The 19,556-nt window shown below is 41.9% G+C and overlaps 2 protein-coding genes across 7 annotated transcripts in view; one reads left to right on the top strand and one right to left on the bottom strand.

Annotated features, from left to right (window-relative positions):
* Positions 1–6,656, top strand: part of LOC141110684 (interferon regulatory factor 3-like) — a 77,031-nt gene extending 70,375 nt beyond the window's left edge. For all 4 annotated transcript variants that reach the window (XM_073602176.1, XM_073602177.1, XM_073602180.1 and 1 more), the window contains exon 9: positions 610–6,656. In XM_073602176.1, coding sequence (XP_073458277.1) covers positions 610–771 — 162 coding nt within the window. In that variant the 3' untranslated portion in view covers positions 772–6,656. The remainder of the gene's footprint in view (positions 1–609) is intronic.
* The window catches only part of SCAF1 (SR-related CTD associated factor 1), a 55,339-nt gene continuing 42,377 nt past the window's right edge, over positions 6,595–19,556 (bottom strand). For 2 of the 3 annotated variants that reach the window (XM_073602173.1, XM_073602174.1), the window contains exons 10-11: positions 18,598–18,726; positions 15,321–15,963 (exon numbers count right to left, since the gene is read on the bottom strand). In XM_073602173.1, coding sequence (XP_073458274.1) covers positions 15,772–15,963; positions 18,598–18,726 — 321 coding nt within the window. In that variant the 3' untranslated portion in view covers positions 15,321–15,771. Of the gene's footprint in view, positions 10,927–15,320; positions 15,964–18,597; positions 18,727–19,556 lie in introns of those variants that run through there. The other variant, XM_073602175.1, reaches the window with a different exon arrangement.

Genomic DNA, 19,556 nt, shown 5'->3' with positions numbered 1-19,556 from the left:
AATGGTCAGTGGCGGGGTTACTAGCAGCACATAATGACTTACACTTATTTATTACAGGTACTTATACAGCACCGTCAATTTACGCAATGCTTTACACACACACACACATATATATATATATATATATATATATATATATCACATTCACATCAGTCCCTGCCCTCAAGGAGCTTACAATCTAAGGTCCCTAACTCACATTCAGACACATCCTGGGGCCAATTTAGACAGAAGCAAATTAACCTCCTAACATGTCTTTGTAGTGTGGAAGGAAACCACAGACAGGCACAAGGAGAACATGCAAACTCCAGGCAGGTAATGCCTTGCGATTTGAACCAACAACCCTAGTGATATTAGGCAGTAGTGCCAACCACTTATCCACTGTGCACATTGCCTGAAATCAGAAAATGAAAGGTTCTGATTCACTATGCAGGAAATAGTATGAGGGTCATTATCCATCGAGGCTTTTCATACCGGTAGTCTCATACATTGCAGCATTTCTAAATGTAGAAACCGCAAAAGAAATAGATCCCTCTCTAATGCCAGTCCCCTACACTTATATGACCATCAGCAATGTGCGCGTTTGTGGTAACTTTTTTTTGTCCTGTGTAGATCGTACCGGTGGTCATGCGTTTGCTTCATGAGTTAAGTCACGAGACTGGAGCCTCATCACTAACCAGCAGTGATCTGAACCTGGAAATCTCTGACTCACTATCCAGTCAAAGTTCTGTCCTTTCAGTTCTGAAGAGCATTGAAGAAAGGATGGACTGGTGATAAAATTAGCTTTGTTATAATTGTAGAAAAGTACAGGACCATTACTACACAGGGAAAAAGTGATGGTAATTTCATGCCACTTTTATATAGAGACTCTTTTTTCCCTAATGTGTGGTTACTCCTTGGGATAGCACAGATCATGGACTAAACCAGGAAAAACTCAGCCTTATTATTATTAGAGGTATTTATATATCACCAACAATTTACATTCACATCAGTCACTGACCTCAAGGAGCCTACACTCAAAAGATCTCTACTTCAAATATTGGGCCAATGTAGACAGGAGCCAACCGATCTACCAGTGTGGGAGGAAACGCGAGTACACGGAGGAAACCCACGCAAAGACAGGAAGAACTTGCAAACTCCATGCAGTGTCCTGGTTGGGATTCAAACCAAAGACCCCAGTGCCGCAAGGTAGAAGTGCTAACCAATAAGCCTCTGTTACCCAATAAAGCAATAGCAACATTGGGCCCATTCACACTAACACATTGCCATCTTAATCATTTTGAATGACAGCCCATTGCACCTCCAGAATGCAGCTGTTACAATGCTCTACAACAACATGTGCTGCTGTTATTTAGATGGTCCTACAGATCATCCACCAGGTATAGGTGCTTATCTACTGAAATCCATGCCTCCTGGCAGTATCCTGTACATTCTTTTTTTTTTTTGGTTATCCAACAAGCTTTAACTTAAGTAGTGCATCCAGTGTGCTACATCGCTTCACTTCACCCTCAGACCCTCTCCTGCCAATTCGGGTTGCACCGATACCACTTAACCACTTGCTTACAGGGCACTTAAACCCCCCTCCTATCCAGACCAATTTTCAGCTTTCAGCGCCGACGCACTTTGAATGACAATTGCGCAGTCATACAACACTGTACCCAAATGAAATTTTTATCATTTTTTCACCACAAATAGAGCTTTCTTTTGGTGGTATTTGATCACCTCTGCAGTTTTTACTTTTTGTTAAAAAAATGTAAAAAAAAACTGAATTTAAAAAAAAAAAAAATTTTTTAATTTTTTTTATATTTTGTTATAAAAAATTTAAAACGGGTCATTTTTCTCCTTCATTGATGTACGCTGATGAGGCGGCAGTGATGGGCACTGATAGGCGGCAGTGATGGGCGGCACTGATGGGCAGCACTGCCAGGTGGCACTGATTGGCACTACAGGTGGGCATTGATAGGTGGCACTTGTTGGCACTGTTAGGTGACACTGTGGGCACTGTTAGGTGGCACTATTATGGTGGCACTGATGAGGCAGATGTGCCTCTTCCACTTGGGGACCAATGTCCCTTACATCCGAGCCGGTGATCAGCTTTTTTTTCTACTCACGCTGTCAGCGCGAGTAAAAAAAAAAAAAAAAAACGATTACCGATCTTTTGTTTACATCATGTGATCAGCTGTCATTGGCTGACAGCTGATCACATGGTAAGGGGCAGGGACCAGCCCCTTACTCGGATCGGCTGTAGGGCGCGCGCAGGGAGCGTGCACAGGGGAGGCCGTCATATGACGGCCTCCCGGGAATTAAGGTCCGCGCGGTGGCCATCATTCGGCCATAGCGTGGATGGCAGGTGGTTAAACTGAGTACAAGTACCAATACGTCCCCCCCCCCCCCCCCCCCCAAGTACTCGCTGACACTTTTTTTAATGTCATGTGACAGTGGAACTAATATGCAGCACTGATGGGCCCTGTTGAGGCGTGGACTGTGTCAGTAGTTTTTTTATTCTTAACAATTTTATTTTTTGCAATTTATTATTTTTTTACAAGTTATATAAATTTTTTGTTATTTTTTTTTTACAATGCTTTCTTTTTTTGGGGGGGTGGGGGGGAGATGGATGGTGTCAGTGTTTTGTTTTTTTTTTAAATCTTTTTTTTTTACAATTTAACTTTTAAATAATTATTACAATTTTTTCCTTTGCTCTGAGATAGATATCAGAGACCCCTAATATCTCTCCTTTGAGACATGGAAAGGGACTGAAGATAGAGATTCCCCAATCCCTTTCCCAGCTGCACTGAAGTTGAATGGACAGGAGACAGAGGGGTTGATTTACTAAAGGCAAAATCCTTGAAAGTGCACTTGGAAGTGCAGTCGCTGTAGATCTGAGGGGAAGATCTGCTGATTTTATCATCCAATCATGTGCAAGCAAAAATGTTGTTTTTTTTATTTTCCTTGCATGTCCCCCTCAGATCTACAGCGACTGCACTTCAAAGTGCCTTTTCAGTGAAAAGTGGATTTGCCTTTAGTAAATAACCCCCAGGCTCCTCTCCATTCATAAACTGAAGCATCGTAAATACAGTTTGCAATGGTCAGTTATGAATGGACAGAGTTAGTGATCACTGCATTCGCAAAAGGATGGAGCTGGTAAATCACAGATTTACCGCCTCCTTCCTCCATTCTCCATCCTGAAAGATCCAGGACAGGGGGACCCAGAAGAGGACGACACAAAGAGGACCTGGAGGACGAAATGGATCAGGACCCGGAGGAGGACATGGAGAGCCAAGGAGGATGCAGGGGGACCCGGAAGACTAAGTGGATCGGGACCCAGAGGAGGACAGAGTGAGACAGCCAGGGGTGATTGGTGCGGCAGTTACAAGTACCCATTTCCCTGACAGCCACAGAAGGGAGAGGAGGAGAAGCGGCTGTCAGAAAAGCTATACAGGGAGTTTGGTGCTTGTAATTCCCCCCACCACTGCACCAATCATGTCTGAGGCTGCCCAAGTATCGGGCCAAGCATTGGAGCATTTGCACGATTACAAGTACTCGTGCAAATGCTCAGTATCGGTGCAATCCTATCCCCAAGAGAAGCTTAGTCATTGGGTGGAACTGAGACCATCATGATTAAAGCTGGATTCACACTGGTACGACTTACGCTCCGACTTTTGGAGCACATGTCGCATGACGTGTACAAATCCATGGATCCCTATGAGAGCTGACTTAACTGGTCTGACTCAAGTGGATCTGACTTTGAAAAAGGTTCCTGCACTACTTTGGTCAGTTTTCAGCCCATTCAATATAATTGAAGTCAAATCCTTGTCCTAATCATCAGGCTTGTGACATCTGACATGGTGATTACAGCAGCAGAAAAAGGAATTTATGTCACACTTGGAATGTTTTGATTGGTCAAAGGACAAGTGAGACTATCTCAAAGTCAGAGCTAAATCATATCTTGTTCATTCAAGCCGGACGGAAGTAGGACCGATGTTGCAGGGCAAAGTCAGATCGACAGTCGTGTTGTACCAGTGTGAACCCGGCCCAAGCCCCTATTAGGGAGAAACATGTCCTGCAGTCTGGCTTTGTGAGTTTGCACTTCTAGCAATAAAGTTTGTTAGATATTAAGAAACCAATAGTGGAAGTGCAGCCTACTTGTATCTGACAACATGTTGCAATGCAACTAAAAGCACAAAAATGCATCACTGTGTTCTGGTGTGAATGGGCCCCAAGCTGTGCGGCTGATGGGAAGGATAAACACAGACACATACTTTGAGAGGGGATGAAGACCTGACAATTAAATCTCAAAGTATATAGAAGGCATATTATCCGTTAGGCATTGCTTTGCTGCCAGGTATACTTGTTGAATAAACCATTAAACAAGGGATAGGGGCACTTCCTCATCCTCTACAGCAGGGGTCTCCAAACTTTCTAAACAAAAGGGCCAGTTTCAGTGGCGGCCCATCAATACAGGGTGCAGGGGCGCTGCCCCCCTAATCCATGCGCCCAGCCCCTAAGCTACATGCAATGCCCCAGACGCATGTTTTCAAATGGGTTTTTTTTTTTTTTAGAAGCACATTATTAGAGCCATAGGCTTTAATTGGCTTCAAAAAAGGGTGAGCTCGGGGCGCAGAGCACTACCTCATTGTTGGTGTCAGTAGAAGGAATAATGCCCACAGGGTTTGATAAAGGTAGGCAAAAAGGGCCGCACTCAACTCACTTTCATTCACTTTGGAGAGAATTACTGTCACTTCCTGTTAGGTGTACAAGGCGGGAAGTTAAATGGATTCTCCCCTTTGGGACACAGATGAGAATAAAAAAACAAAAACAAACAACTGATAGGTGTTATAACCATTCCTACTTTATCCAAAATGAAAGTGATTTAAATTCACTTAAAAGAAAAAAAGGGGTTTTAACTTTATGGTTTGATGCAGTATTCACTTAGGGGAGGGGTGCCCAACCTTTTGAAGGGCCACACTAAGCAGAGTAGGTGGATGAGAGGTGTGTGTGCACTCTGCATGTGCAGAACAGACTGCTCCACTCTATGGGCCCTCCGATCCGATCTGCCCTGATGGAAGGGGACAGATCCCCTTTTGTTTTTTAGCAGCTAGAATTGGAAGTAGGCAGATGTTAGTTTACATCTGCCGCGTCGTAGGTGAATGGGGGGTCCGATTGGGCCCGCCTGAAAAACAGACAGGCGGACTCAATCGGACTGATCACGTGAAAGGGGCATCAGGCTACTTTCACACTGATGCTCTGCAGTTTATCCACACCTAGGGTGCAGCGCAGTGCAATTGTGGCAATCCTGCGGGTTAGTTACACGTTGCCATCGAATTTTAATATATCTTGCAGGTGTGGTACACTTTCTGAATGTGCACAAATCTCCTGCATTCAGCACACCAACCCCGCAGGTATAAAACAAAAGTCTATGGCTCAGTGCAGGTAACCTGTGGGTGCACTGCACCTGCAGATCAGTTTGAAAACCCAGAGTAACCAGTGCAGAGAACAGATATGCCCATTGCTACTTAATTAAAAACTGACCTCCACCTTGACTTCCGGAATCCTGCAGGTATCACTGGCTGTTGCTGTCCCAGGTGGAGTGCATTTGGTATAACTCTGCCTGTGACAGGAGCTAGCACTATACCGGAAGCATCAGCTCCGCTCTCTACTACAGCCGCATGCTTCCTCTACCGCCAACTCGATTCTCAACACTGATGTTTTTGGATGGTGTGTCGGGAAACTGCGCTCTGCGCTTGCCAACCTGCCATCCCAGAGGTCACAGGCTTCATCAGGGTGCTGGCTGTGGGCCAGCGGTTGGGGCAGCCTTGACTTGAGGTGATTTCCTCTTTTCTTTTTGGCAGTCGCTGCCAAAATGGCTGCTGATAGCAGCTGCACTATACAGAGCAGGACCTTGGCTTTCAAACTGACAGCAAGGTCCTTAACCACTTCAGCCCCAGAAGGATTTGCCCCCTTAATGACGGTAGTCAGAGCTCAGCAGCCATGATTATCATGGTCAGCTCACAGAGGGGGACACAGGAAGTGGCAGGATCAGCCAGGTTTTTTACAGTTTAGAGAGGGGCAGATTAGAAAGCATTAATCTGCTATAAGGGAACAGGTTTTTTTTTTTTTTTTTTTAGGGTTACAAACCCTTTAACTGGTCCAGGAGCTGGACCTGTAAGGGGATCTTAATCCCAAAGCCTGGTAATTGGCCTCCCGCTTATGTGATCTGGATTCCATCCTACCAGCTCCCGACTGTAAACACTGACCTAGGAGCCTTTGATGCCGATTGAGTGCGCTCCAAGCACAGAACAGCGCTAGCTGTGGATGTGTATATTACTGTGGTGGTAAAGTCCACCATTGTGCTGCCACGTTTATACACAAGGCCAGGAGGAGAGGTGTTAAAGCTGAGGCTACACAATTTTTAATTTGATGCTCATTGAAATTCTTGTACCTGTCAGACCTCACGAGTCATCTCAGCTGTGACTATAAGGTTAAGAAATGTTATTTGATAAGGCAAATATAGACAGATATAAATCAATAAAATCAACCTTCACAATTGTAATTTTGACTATTTAAAGTTCTTGCATAAGACATTTCTGTTCTCCAAGCTATTTGCAAGCTATTTTTAATAATAATACAATGGTAATAAAACATTTGACAATTATATACAATATGTGTTTTCCCTGTTCTTACATTTTAAACATAAATCACATGAAAAAGGGAAATGGTCATTCAGATTTTGATTTGTTTTATAAATCAATGTGTTTCTAAAATTTCATTAATTCATAATTATAAAAAAGAAAAAATTACATTTTCCTCCTTGAACTCGTCAAAAGTGTGTTTTACTCTAATGCCCTGTACACACGGTCGGACATTGATCGGACATTCCGACAACAAAATCCATTTCCGACGGATGTTGGCTCAAACTTGTCTTGCATACACACGGTCACACAAAGTTGTCAGAAAAACCGATCGTTCTGAACGTGGTGACATAAAACACATACGTCAGGACTATAAAACGGGGCAGTAGCCAATAGCTTTCATCTCTTTATTTATTCTGAGCATGCGTGGCACTTTGTGCGTCGCATTTGTGTACACATGATCGGAATTTCCGACAACGGATTTTGTCGTCGGAAAATTTTATAGCGAGCTCTCAAACTGTGTGTGTCGGAAATTCCTATGGAAAATGTGTGATGGAGCCTACACACGGTCGGAATTTCCGACAACAAGGTCCTATCACACATTTTCCATCGGAAAAGCCTATCGTGTGTACAGGGCATAATGGTTTGGATTACAATTGCTTTGACTTGTGCAATATACACAACGGCTAAAAGCCTGTACACATGATATGAAAATCGGATGTAAAAATTTGTAGGACGAGCTGTCTGCCGATTTTCGGATCGTTAGTACTGTGCTTTCGACAGCCGATTTTGCTTTTTCATCAGACAAAAGCTGGATGTGCAGACTATAAATTTTTTGTCGGATGTGAACTCAACGTCCAATTTTCAATTCATTAATATGGTTTTCGTAGGGAAAAAATCGTAAGAGCAAGACTATGCATGCTCAGAAACGAAAGAATACATACAAAACTATTAGTTTTTTACACTTCTGATGTTGTATTCTGTTGTACGAAAATTTTTGTATTGTAACCTCTTCACTTTCGAGAGACTAGCATGTCACAAAAACCAGACGTTCAGTCATCCGAAAATCGAAGCGTGTGTACGAGGCTTTACTCTCCATGCTTTCCTGTTGTCAAAGCTGCACCTATACATTTTTCCCGCAACCCCACTTTGCATCCCAATCCACAAGTTGAACACCATGCACACAAAGAGGCAGAGGCAGCAGAATGAGAAATGGCCGAGAACTGACACTGGGACTTCAGCTATCAATTATCCTCAAATCCAATGGCTCTAGTACAGAAAAGGGTGGAAAATCCAAAATGTTTGGGTTGTAACAGACACAGAATAGAGGGAAAACCCTACACACTGGTGTGATCTGTTTAAAAGGAGATACTTTGCTTTGGAGGGATCTCGTCTTACTTCCCCCTGTGTCTTTGGGACAGGAAGTGAAGGAAAATCACAATGTGAAAGACAGTCAACAAAAGACTGTTTTGCTGCCCCAGGAATCCGGCATAATCATTGCAGTAAATAATTTTTACTTATGGTAATTTTTCCCATTTTAGAATTCTTATGATTACTCCTGTTATGTTTAAGCCCTGAAGAATCAGGATTTCTTTGATCCCGCAATATGTGCTGGCTGTTATAATTGACTTGCAAGTGACAACCTATTTTTAAAGGTTTTTGTACGATCAGACTGATGGCTGGCCTTTGTGCATGTGATTCAGAAAAAAAAAAAATCCTGGAGGGGGCTTAACTATATCCTACTCTATACAAAAATAAAAAAAATGTTTTGCCTTTATATACAGTTTTATCTAGGATATAGGCAAGGCATCTTTCAGGCTAAGTGTGCCAGAAGTGAGTAAATCACAACATGTAGTCAGCAAAGGCAACCTTCCTATTTTACCCAGCATAAGCTTTCTATAAAAGGAACTCTGCAAAACTAAAAGTAAGGCATGGAAAGACATACTGAGAACACCATGGACCTGCCCAATACTTGTGTTTTCCTTCACGCATGGCTTTGGTGCACTATGACACCCCAGTCCCTTCTGTCTATAATCAGGAAACACTTTTGCTTACCTATTTCTAATGCAGAAGACACATTCCCAAACAATCCCTTGCTGTCTTTTATATGCAGCAGGCCTTGTGTATACAATACATTGAAATCTCTCACAGCCTTCAGACAGATACAGGCCTGCCTGGGAAGTCTGAGTCTGATTGGTGATGCAGGAAAAAAAGGAAGTCAGATAGCACAGACGTAAGAAAGCACACTGAAAGCAGATCAGAGAGCACAGATCAAAATAAAGCAAGTGAACTTAAGAATAGGTGCAGCATTTGCTGGACAACAACCCACTGTACACCAATAAGCTTTACTTGCTGCCTGCAACTCATTACTGTTTAAACATTTTTTCTCCAGCATATGGGTTCGAATGATAAATGGACACAGGGGCAGCCGTGTTTGTTCATTATACAGACATGGACAAATTTGTTGGTAATCATACAGCTTGTTGAGACGATACTTCATTGCTCCTGAAAAGTCTTAAAATTAAAAATGTACTAAACTTTAGAATAAAAAAATAAAACAATAAAAATAAATCATTCTGCAAAATAATATAATGTGCTAGTATGCATTGCATACTTGCATATTATGAAAGACTTACCTTAAAACTAAGCCCCCCAGCGGCATGTTGTTGCCGCTGACAGAGTTTTCATCTTGACCTCTTCCTTCCAGGTTTCCACGTCAGGGCCGCGGTACACAGCTCTGAAAGAACGGCATACTCCATCAGAGAACATGCGCCGGTGACATCACCGGGTGCCAAACAAGCGAATATCTCTTAAATTGTGCACATTTAGAAAACATTGATTTTTACCTACAGGTAAGCTTTATTATAAGTTTATCCGTAGGTAAAAATCCCAAAGCAGAGTTTACTACCACTTTAAAAGCATTTGTCTTATGTATAAGAATTAGCGTCACACGTCTTCAATCCTGTAATCAGATAGTCTATTTAAATGGAGTCACTCGCCTGTGTGGTATCATGTGTGCACCATAATAAACATGGCCCAGAGAAATAAAAGACGAGAGTTGTCAGAGTAAAAATAAAATGATAGACAAGCATGCAAAAGGCTAAAAGACCATCTCCAAGCAGCCTAATGTTCCTATTTACAATTGCAAACGTTAAGAAGTTTAAAAGGTCCATGGGGATGCAGCCAATCTCCCTGGACATGGCTTTTTAAGTAAAATTGACCAGATTGCATTTGTTAGACAAAGAGCAAAAGAACAACTTCCAAAGAGATACAAGCTGAACGCCAAGGGCAAGGTACAGGAGCGTCTGATTGACAATATGTTAAGCGCCAGAGGGCTCAAAGGAAAACCCAGGAGTACTCGAGTGTTGAAAGAAAAAATGTAAAAAAAAGCTAGACCAGAATTTGCTAAAATGCATATTAACAAGCCACAATGCTTCTTAGGATAGATGGGACAAAACTGGGAAGTCGCATCAGCTCTTTATTCATAGATGAAAATATAAACCGTTCAAAAAAAATAAAAGGACACTATACCTACTGTACCGATATTAAAGAGAAAAAACGAGAAAACCAGCTGCAAGCACGTTAGGCGATATCTGCCTTAGTCACAAACCTCTATAAACAATGTGCTGCGCTTCAATATGATAAAGTGCTTATGGTGCGTACATGAAATAAACAGTGTCCTTACCTATTGAGAGGTGACTGCCCCACGTGAGAAAGCTTGGGTCCTCAAACAGGATAAGGACCCAAAACACAGCTAAAAACAACCAAAAACGGCTAAGAACAAAACACAGGACTTTTCCAAAGTGACCTTTTATGGACCCTGATCTGAATTCTATTGAACATCTATGGAAAGATGAAACATGCAGCCTGGAGAAGACACTCTTCAAATCCAGGGCAGCTGAAGCAGTTTGCTCAAGAAGAAGGCCAAAATAGCTGTTGGTGAAGAATATCGGGGTAAGAGTCCCAGCATTTTTGTCCTTACCATTTATATTTGTTTGATTTATAAAAGTTTGTGTTAAATCAAAAATGAAAAAGCACAGTTGGAATTTATTTTTTTTTTTTAATAAAATTTCAAATCAATCGAGGAATTATTTTTTCTCTTTTCGTGGAAGGGTACCAACAAATTTCTCCATGCTTGTATATGCAAACTCTGCTTTGTCTCAATAGTTCTGTGCAGAGACCGTGCTTCATTGCTTCTCCTCCTCGGTTCAAATCTATCAGTCAGATCTGCTGTGACGAAAGGAAAATGTTCTCCAAAAGGTAGTTGCGTTTTTCTGAACAATCACTGATCAAGTATCCACTATAAAAAAAAAAACAAAAACAAAAAAAAATTATAATAATAAATCTCAGCAGGTTTGTTTTTGGAGCCACATGTCTGGTATGGCCTTTAGATCCAGAAACAAGTTAACAATGAGCCATAGCCCAAATGCTCATGAATCCTAACATCCCAACACTTAATATCAGAACCATCCTGAGCATAACCTCAGCCAAATTTTTTTTCAGTTTTGGGCAGAATAGGGAAGAGCAAGTCCTTGTTAACAGGACATGCAGGGAAATTTCCACATTAACACAGAAAGCAGCAAAATCCTGAGAGGCGCAACTCTTTCACACTGTCCAAAACAAAATTAAAACTTTTTGCTGAAATTGGGCTTTTACCATATCCTCTCACTTGGACCCTAAAACAATCTTGCAATTAAAGTGACATTTAAAAAAAACGAGTCAAACATACAAAAGAAAAGACTAGAAAGAAAGAATATTCTGTCCTGCTGCATATTCCTTTCTTGCAGAGCTACTGCATCCAGAGGAACCTTTACATATAACACACATCCATGTGCATCAGATTGCCAGGTCCACCTCTGTGCATACCATCTGCTGGCACTACATCACATACACTTTCTATCGATGCTTAAAGCATGAGTTCACTTTTTGGAAAAAAAAAATGCACATTTTTATGCAGGTAAAAAAAAATGTGCATATTTTTTTTTTCAGGAGCCTGTAAAGCATTGCACGCGTGATCGGCAGATCGCTGGTACCATGCAGGTCTCCAGCAGATCTGCTTGCCCGTACATCTGTATGGGTAAGCGGATACAATCTGACAGGAAGCATGAATGAACTACCACAGCGCCGTTAGGAAGGTCCGGGGGCCGGTCCATTCATAGCATGTACCACCCTGAATATGGGTGTAACATGTTATGAAAGGTGAACTTCTCCTTTAAAGAGTTGGTGAAGCCTTCTATACCAGCCATAGCACTGGTATGGCTGGGTGGTGGGGCTTAGTGGCAAATGAGACAGACGTATAGTGTGACGGGGGATGCAGATATCAGACACAGGCAGAAGCTTGTTGGATGTAAAGCTTCTAAATGAGGGAAGATTCAAGAACAGGCAAGTGGAACAGGCGAGTATCCTGACAATTAACTTCTTTTATTTGCTCCCTTTTGATTCGTTTGTTTGCCAAAGCATTTTTGGCTATACTTCTATGGATCACAGGAGTGCAGTTTGTTCTGCCCTCCTGTGATCAGTTTTCAGCCAACAGTGGCTAACGCCACTGAGCCGGTCCAGGCTGGGGAAAGATCCCGTCATCTTTACAGTCTGGTTCCACCCTGATCCCTGGACTGGCAGCTGGCTGAGCCTCTTAGCAGCGCCGCTGGGAGACTGAGCTAGTGGATCCCTCCTCTACCCAGCCAAGCGCTCCAGTGAGCGCTGGAGGGGCAGACCAGAGAGCTGCTGACTGACAAGTCACCGCTCTCTGCTCAGAGAGGAGGGGAGGGGAGAACTGAACGATGAGTGGTGTTTAATCGCTCAGTTCTCAGTGCAAAGGGGGGGACAGATGAAGCATCGGAACGAAGCACATAGGTGAGTATAAGGTGTTTTTTTTTTTTTATAAACCCCATACTTATCTATTAAATATACCACTGACAGTGTTTTGTATTATCATTAATATAAGTGAAAAATATATCTGCTGATCCTGTCAGAAATATTGCAAACATAATAACTTTCTGTGCTCCCTTTCTCTGACGATTTATCAGTTACATTGTTCTCAGCTATCGTGGATTACAGCAGTGGTCATCAACCCTGTCCTCAGGGCCCACTAACAGGCCAGGTTTGCAAGATAACTGAAATACATCACAAGTGATGTAATTTGCTGCTCAGTGATTGCAGTATTCTAGTCTGCATCTCCCCAAGGCAATACATAAAACCTGGCCTGTTAGTGGGCCCTGAGGACAGGGTTGATGACTACCGGATTACAGAACACCTCCTCCTGTGTTTTGGGGTGTTCTGCAGTCCTGTTCTAGGGTGACAGCATTGCTTCTTCATCAATACGGTGCAGTGATTGGGCATTGTCACCCTAGGACAGGAAGTGAGTTACTGGCCAGATCAGCAGCTGAAAAGGAAAAAAAAAAGAAGCCTGATAAAAGACAAACTATTAAAATCATCAAATATAAAAAGGCTGGTAAGGTACATTACTACATTTTTCTTTCTTGGTTTAGAAGCGCTTTAGGTCTTCTCTTTTGTAGGAAAGGCATCACTTATCTCCCCCCCACCCATGTCATACAGGACAAAGCAACATGATCACTTAATTGTCTGCAGGCCATGATTTATGAATGGCCTGGAGGAAGGGACACAACACCAGCAATGGAGTCTCAGAGACCCATACTGCTTATATGTGCAGTGTAGCAAGAGCTGTACTAATCACAACAGCTAAGAACTTTCAACATTTACCTGCATGATGGAACTTTATATCTCAGGTAAAGGCATAATGATAGAGATTTTTTTGTGGCATTTGATCACCGCTGTGTTTTCATAAATTTAGGCCAATATGTATTCTGTACATATTTTTTGTAAAAAAAAAAAAAAAAAAATCCCAATAGGCGTATATTGATTGGTTTGCTCAAAAGTTGTAGCATCTACAAACTATGGTATATATACTGGAAATTTTATTTTTATACTAGTAATGGCGGCAATCAGCGAATTATAGCGGGACTGCAATATTGTGGCACACAGTTGAACACTGACAATTTCTGGGAACCAGTGACACCAATACAGTGATCAGTGCTAAAAATGTACACTTTCACTATACTAATGACACTGGCTGGGAAGGGGTTAAACATCTAGGGCGATCAAAGGGTTAAAAGTGCATCTCACCAGAGTTTAACTATACGTGTGCTGCTTTTACTCAGGGAAGTAATGGATTTTATTCCTTGCTTTGCAGGGACACAACATCCATCCCTCCCTCCCCCCCCTTATCAGAACAGAGATCTCCATAGGCAGAGCTCTGATCTGTGTTCCTACCTGAAAATCGGTGGATGCCGGCGGACATTCAGTGGCCAGCACCTGCAGATCGGCTTTTGCTGTCAGTAATCACAGCAGCAGCAGTGCGCCCCTTAGGTGAAAGTGCAGAATCACACATACGCACGTGTTTCTGCACAGGAGGGCTTCCCTGTAGCTATAAGGCGGTCCTTAACTGGTTAATAATGTAAAAAAAAAAAAAAAACAGATCTTTACCGGCACTACACAACAGACACCAGCCTGCACAACCCAGAGTTTATTGGCTGGTGGGAACAAGACCTTAGGTGAGCCTGTTGCTTTGTCTTGATTGGTCACATGTTCACTTTTACCTTATTTACTCATTAAGTGTACATACATTACAATAATATAAAATATGGAACAAGGTTTAAAAAAAAAAAAAAAGTGAAATTGAGGTCAAAAATTACTTTGATAAAAGTTACAATAGCAGCTCAAAAATGTGTTCCTTAAATATATAAAAGCACAACCGATATAAAATAACGCTAAAAGGGAGCACCTTATTATTAAACCTCCAAAACAGTCTTTATAAACTTTTTTTTTTTTTTTTTAAATAAGCGCCAACATCTCAGCTCCGCTTTAACCAACAATATATTAAAATACCTCTAAAGTCAAAACTTTTTTTTCCATTTTGTAGTACTATATGTAGGGGAAGGTTATAATTATTTTAAATCATTTATATAGTGGGTTTCGCCCTAGGGACTCAAAGCACTTTATCTGCTTTTGGGGAAGATGAGGCAGCCATGTCGGGCATGCTCAGCAAAGTTTTATCCTAGGGCCAATTTAGACAGGAGCCAATTAACATAAGATGTTCTTGGAGCGTGGGAGGCAACTCCCACCAAGGAAACCCATGCAAGCACAGGGAGAACATGCAATCTCCATGCAGATAGTGTCCTGGCAGAAATCCAAACCAAGGCATGGCAGAAGTGCTAACCACAGAGCCACGGCATTTATAACTGCCATCTACATTCAATTACGGAGCTTTCATTTAACTTCCTGTCCTGCAACTTAATTGGAAGTTGGAACTAATGTCTCCGTTACAAGATTTCCCCTCCCTTCCATTTCTGGTGGAAACTCAAAATTTTGAATTTACCCTCACTTTCATTCCAGGCGACATTGGTGGTGAGAATGAATAGAGACAGTAAATCTCCCCACCAGAAACAGACAGAAATAAAAACTTAACAGAGGTTTTAACCCCTCACTACTTCACCCAAATCCTTTAAAAAAAAAAAAAAAAAAAAAAAAAAAAGTTTTGCCTCTAGTTATACTTTTGGGTTTGTTTTTTGTTTTTTTAAACAGAAACCAAAAAAAACCCTTTACAATTAGACTCACCAGGAGGACAACGCACTAGACACAACGTCCTCAACAAAAAGGCCAAACAGGGAGAAAGGCTTACAGGATGGCAATTTAATACAGCTAACAGTAGGAGGTTACAACAACAACCTGCTAGATGCTGATACGGTGGAGGGGTGTCCTTTCATGCAAAATAAAATATAATAATGGAAGTAAAACCGTGTAAGAGTTAAAACCTGGTACAGAAAGAGTAAAGCTGCAAATCTGAAGCAAATGTAGTATTTACAAGAGACGACTATTTAAAACGAGTCAGCAGGGAACCCGAGCACACCGTGTGACCCTGCCGAGCCAGTCCCAACTCTGCCGGTATGAGGGGGGGGGGGGGGGGGGCACGACTGTTTTTAGGAGTCACATATATTTCTAAAGATAGGCATCTCTAAAGATTGACAGATAGTTGCATAAAAGCATCCCTTGTCCCTCTTAGCCACTAGCAATAAAAAGTTTTTACAGAAACTGATGAGTTATGTCAAGGTGCGCAGTCCCCTTGGGCTCATATTAATGGTAAAGGAGGCATTGCCTTTTCAAGGGCCCCTGGGTCTTTTGAACCACGGTAACTGCTGCCGCTTTCGTCATCTTCCATTTTCTTCCCGTGTTTCCGGAAATACTTGTAACGCTGGACGTAGGCTTTCACCAGATTGTTCACTTTTACTGGATTGATTTCTCCACTCTTGCTGTGGCAAATCTGAGGTTGAAGAATGCAGAACAATCAAATTAGAAGCCTTTAAATAAGGCGCTTAATTTATAAAACCATACTAGACCACAAGCATAAGTGTCTGAAACCCAAAGTGGCCCAAAGTAGCAAAGCTCATTTCAAATCTCTAGCACTGGTTAGAAAATTAATGTAAATCTGATGGGGTGCTGTGAGTATTAAGGGCTCCTGCACACTTGGACAGATTTGTAATTTAAATGGATCTGAAAGTAGCAGTTTTGCAAAACGATGGACCCACACAGACCTTATTTTTATGCTGTACACATACTTTTATGCTGTAAACACTTGTGCCAATTTTTACATGCGTACAGCATACACAGACCCTACTGGTCACCACTGCTGCTCAGAACCAACATGTAAATATCAGCGAAGTAAGCATGTGCCTTTTTGGCACCTAACGCCATAGATTCCACGAGTGAATGCCCCCGAATGGTGTACCACTTGTTTTCTCCCCCCTCCCATTTTCTTTTATTATTGTTCTGCATTTCTAAAAGCCTTAAAAAAAAAAAAGAAGTATTAAAAAAATTATTATTAAAGTGTAGCCAGCAGTACGCCAACGTTAATTACACATTAATATTTACACTTCCCCCTAAATGCACCATCCATGCAGCACTGCCACATGCACAGAATGATCCTGCCCTTCAGTCATACAAAATCAGCTGAGGTCATTCTGTGCATGCGCCATCACTACATTAATGAGCCATTCAGGTGAGGATGTAATCAATAGAACGTACTCAGTGGTGGGCAACGTTGGACACACATTGCCGATTTGTTTTATTTATTACATGTACTTCTATTACACTGTAAATTTACGCAGCGCTTAACATTTTTTTAATATATATATATATATATATATATATATATATATATATATATATATATATATATATATATATATATATATATATATATATATATATATATTTACACACGCCCCAACATCTCAGTCTCTCCCCTCAAGGAGCTTACAATGGAAGGTCCCTAACTCACACATACTAGGATAAATTTAGACAGGAGACAATTAACATACCAGCATATCTTTGGAGTGTGGGAGGAAACCCACGCAGGCACAAGGACAACATGCAAACTCCAGGCAGATAGTGCCATGGTTGAGATTCGAACAGAAAATCCTAGTGCTGCTAGGTGGAAGTGTAACCACTTAGCCACTGTGCTGCCCAGATTTACAGGTCGGCCCTGAACAGCGGCTGGGCCAACAGGGTCACTGTACACGTGTAAACATTAGTACAAACCTCACATCCATATGGACAATGTTTTAGTCACGATCTTGCTGGCAATAATACTTCCATGTACATGAGCCCTAACAAGTTTAGTGACTTGTGATCAGAAAATCTGTCCCACAGATAACACAAAAACAGGAAAATATCTCCTCAACTAGGACAGATGCCCTAAAATGCACTTATACCCAAAATAAAACATTGTCTGGAGTTCTACTATATCCACAAATGTACAGGAGCACAATACAGCAGCCTCTCTCTCTATGTTCTTTGCATGACGCAGGGGAGGGCCAATTAAAGCAAAGTTCCAGCCGTTTCTATGTTTATTAAAAGTCAGCAGCTACAAAAAGTATAATTGCTGACTTTTAATAAACACACACTCACCTGTCCCAAGATCCAGCGATGCGGCCGTCCGAAGCCTCAGGTCTCTCCCCCACGCCAGCATCACTAGTGTGGGCACCCAGCTGTGACAGCTTGCGGCTTCGAAGCCGGGTGTGCACTGCGCATGCGCGAGTTGTGCTGGGCATCCTGAATGGTCAGGCAATCTTGCTGGATGGGAGGGGGAGCGGAAAACTTATGCTCGAGCCAACTAGGCATCCCGAGCGGAAGTGGGAGCTGGGTACCTGTCAAAACCAGGCACTTGCTCCCCCCGAAAAAAATGACATGCCAAATGTGGCATGTCAGGGGGTCAGGAGTCCTTAAAGCAGAATTTCCACCTTTTGGGTGGAACTACACTTTAAGATTTTGTCAGTTGATCACAATTAAACTGTAAAAAGGTTTTAAAGCCAAACTCCAAGCACAAAGAACTAACTTGTGTTAGAGCATTTAAAGACTCTTCTTAGCCAAAAGCTCCCTCCCATGATGAACGTTATTCTTTTAAATCTTGCAAATCTTACCTTGTTTACATGCGGGTAGAAGTACAGCTACAGTTGTACTTCTGTGCCCACTCAGAGCTGCAGATCTTTCAGACCCCAATGCTAAGATTGAATCTCGATCTCCTGGCCATTCACAAAACAAATAGCCCCTGGATCTGTTTTGCGAGTAGCCAGGAGGAGAGGGTGATGGAAGATCGGACCATAGTGCTGAGGTCTAGGAGACCTGCAGCACTAACATCTCAGTGGGCACAGAAATACAGCTGTACTTTCATCTGTATGTAAGCAAGAAGATTTATTGGATTTAAAGGATAGTGTCAAAGGTGTTAGATATCATAGGAGGTAAATTTGGTCTTCTTTAACACTAGTAAATTCATTATGCTTAATATTTGGAATCAATGTCATATTTATCCATGAATGACAATAAACCCCTTTTACACAAGCAAATTGATGAAAACGAGAATGCATGTACATGTAGCACTGCACAGTCAGTCTCTCACCTTATGTACAGCTTTCCTAAGGATATCTTTATAATCTTCCTTTGTGATCTCCTTTCTTTGATAATAGGGTTTAATGGCCAGTTTTACCTCCTCTACTGCTCTCTCCTGTGTATGCAGTTTCTTCAGATACTGGTAGAGAATAAAACGATACAAGTTAGACAAATCTTTACGATATTCTTTCTAAAAAGGGTGGCTTCACACTGTCCTGCTGCGCTTTTGCTAAAGAGCAGCTAATCCGTGGTTTTCTTGCGCTTTCCTGTAGACTGAAATGAGGTTCTGCAGTTTGCACCAAAACTCCTGCATGCTGCATCTCCTGTGCACTTTCTAAAACCACGAGACCTTATAAAAGTCTATGGGAAAGGGCAGTTAATCTGCAGGTTAGCTGCGCTTTGTGCATAGTGCAGCGAGACTGCACTGGGTCAATTTGAAGCCACCCTAACTGAAAAGAAAGACGTGGGCATAACCTGGCAGGACCTGGAAAAACAAACTATCACATTTAGGATGTAAGGAATAGCCAACGACCACCAACTATCACCATGAAAAAATGTTCTCTAGAGGATCTGCAATCTGGACTCTCACCATCTGAACCAGACTGCATTTCACTGCTCTAAATGGGGCTTACACCTGACATACACCTTGCTACCACGAGCTTGACTTGTTTTTGCACCTGAGAGGTAAACGAAAAATCCTTGACAGCCGCACTCAAAAGTAATCTTCGATCTTTATTTAAGTATAATCATAAAAATACATGCCACAGCATCACAAAGAGGAAAGCTGATGCGTTTCACACTGTAGTCAGTGCTTAATCATAAGCTATGATTAAGCACTGACTACAGTGTAAAACATGTCAGCTTTCCTGCTTTGTGAAGCTGTGGCATGTATTTTTATGATTATACTTAAATAAAGATCGAAGATTACTTGAGTGCGGCTGTCCAGGATTTTTCGTTTACCTCTCAATT

This window comes from Aquarana catesbeiana, linkage group LG10 (genome assembly GCF_042186555.1).
Source record: "Aquarana catesbeiana isolate 2022-GZ linkage group LG10, ASM4218655v1, whole genome shotgun sequence".
NCBI classification, from domain to species: Eukaryota; Metazoa; Chordata; class Amphibia; order Anura; family Ranidae; genus Aquarana; species Aquarana catesbeiana.
Note: the sequence above shows the minus strand (reverse complement) of the source record. Positions and strands in the feature narration are given on the sequence as shown.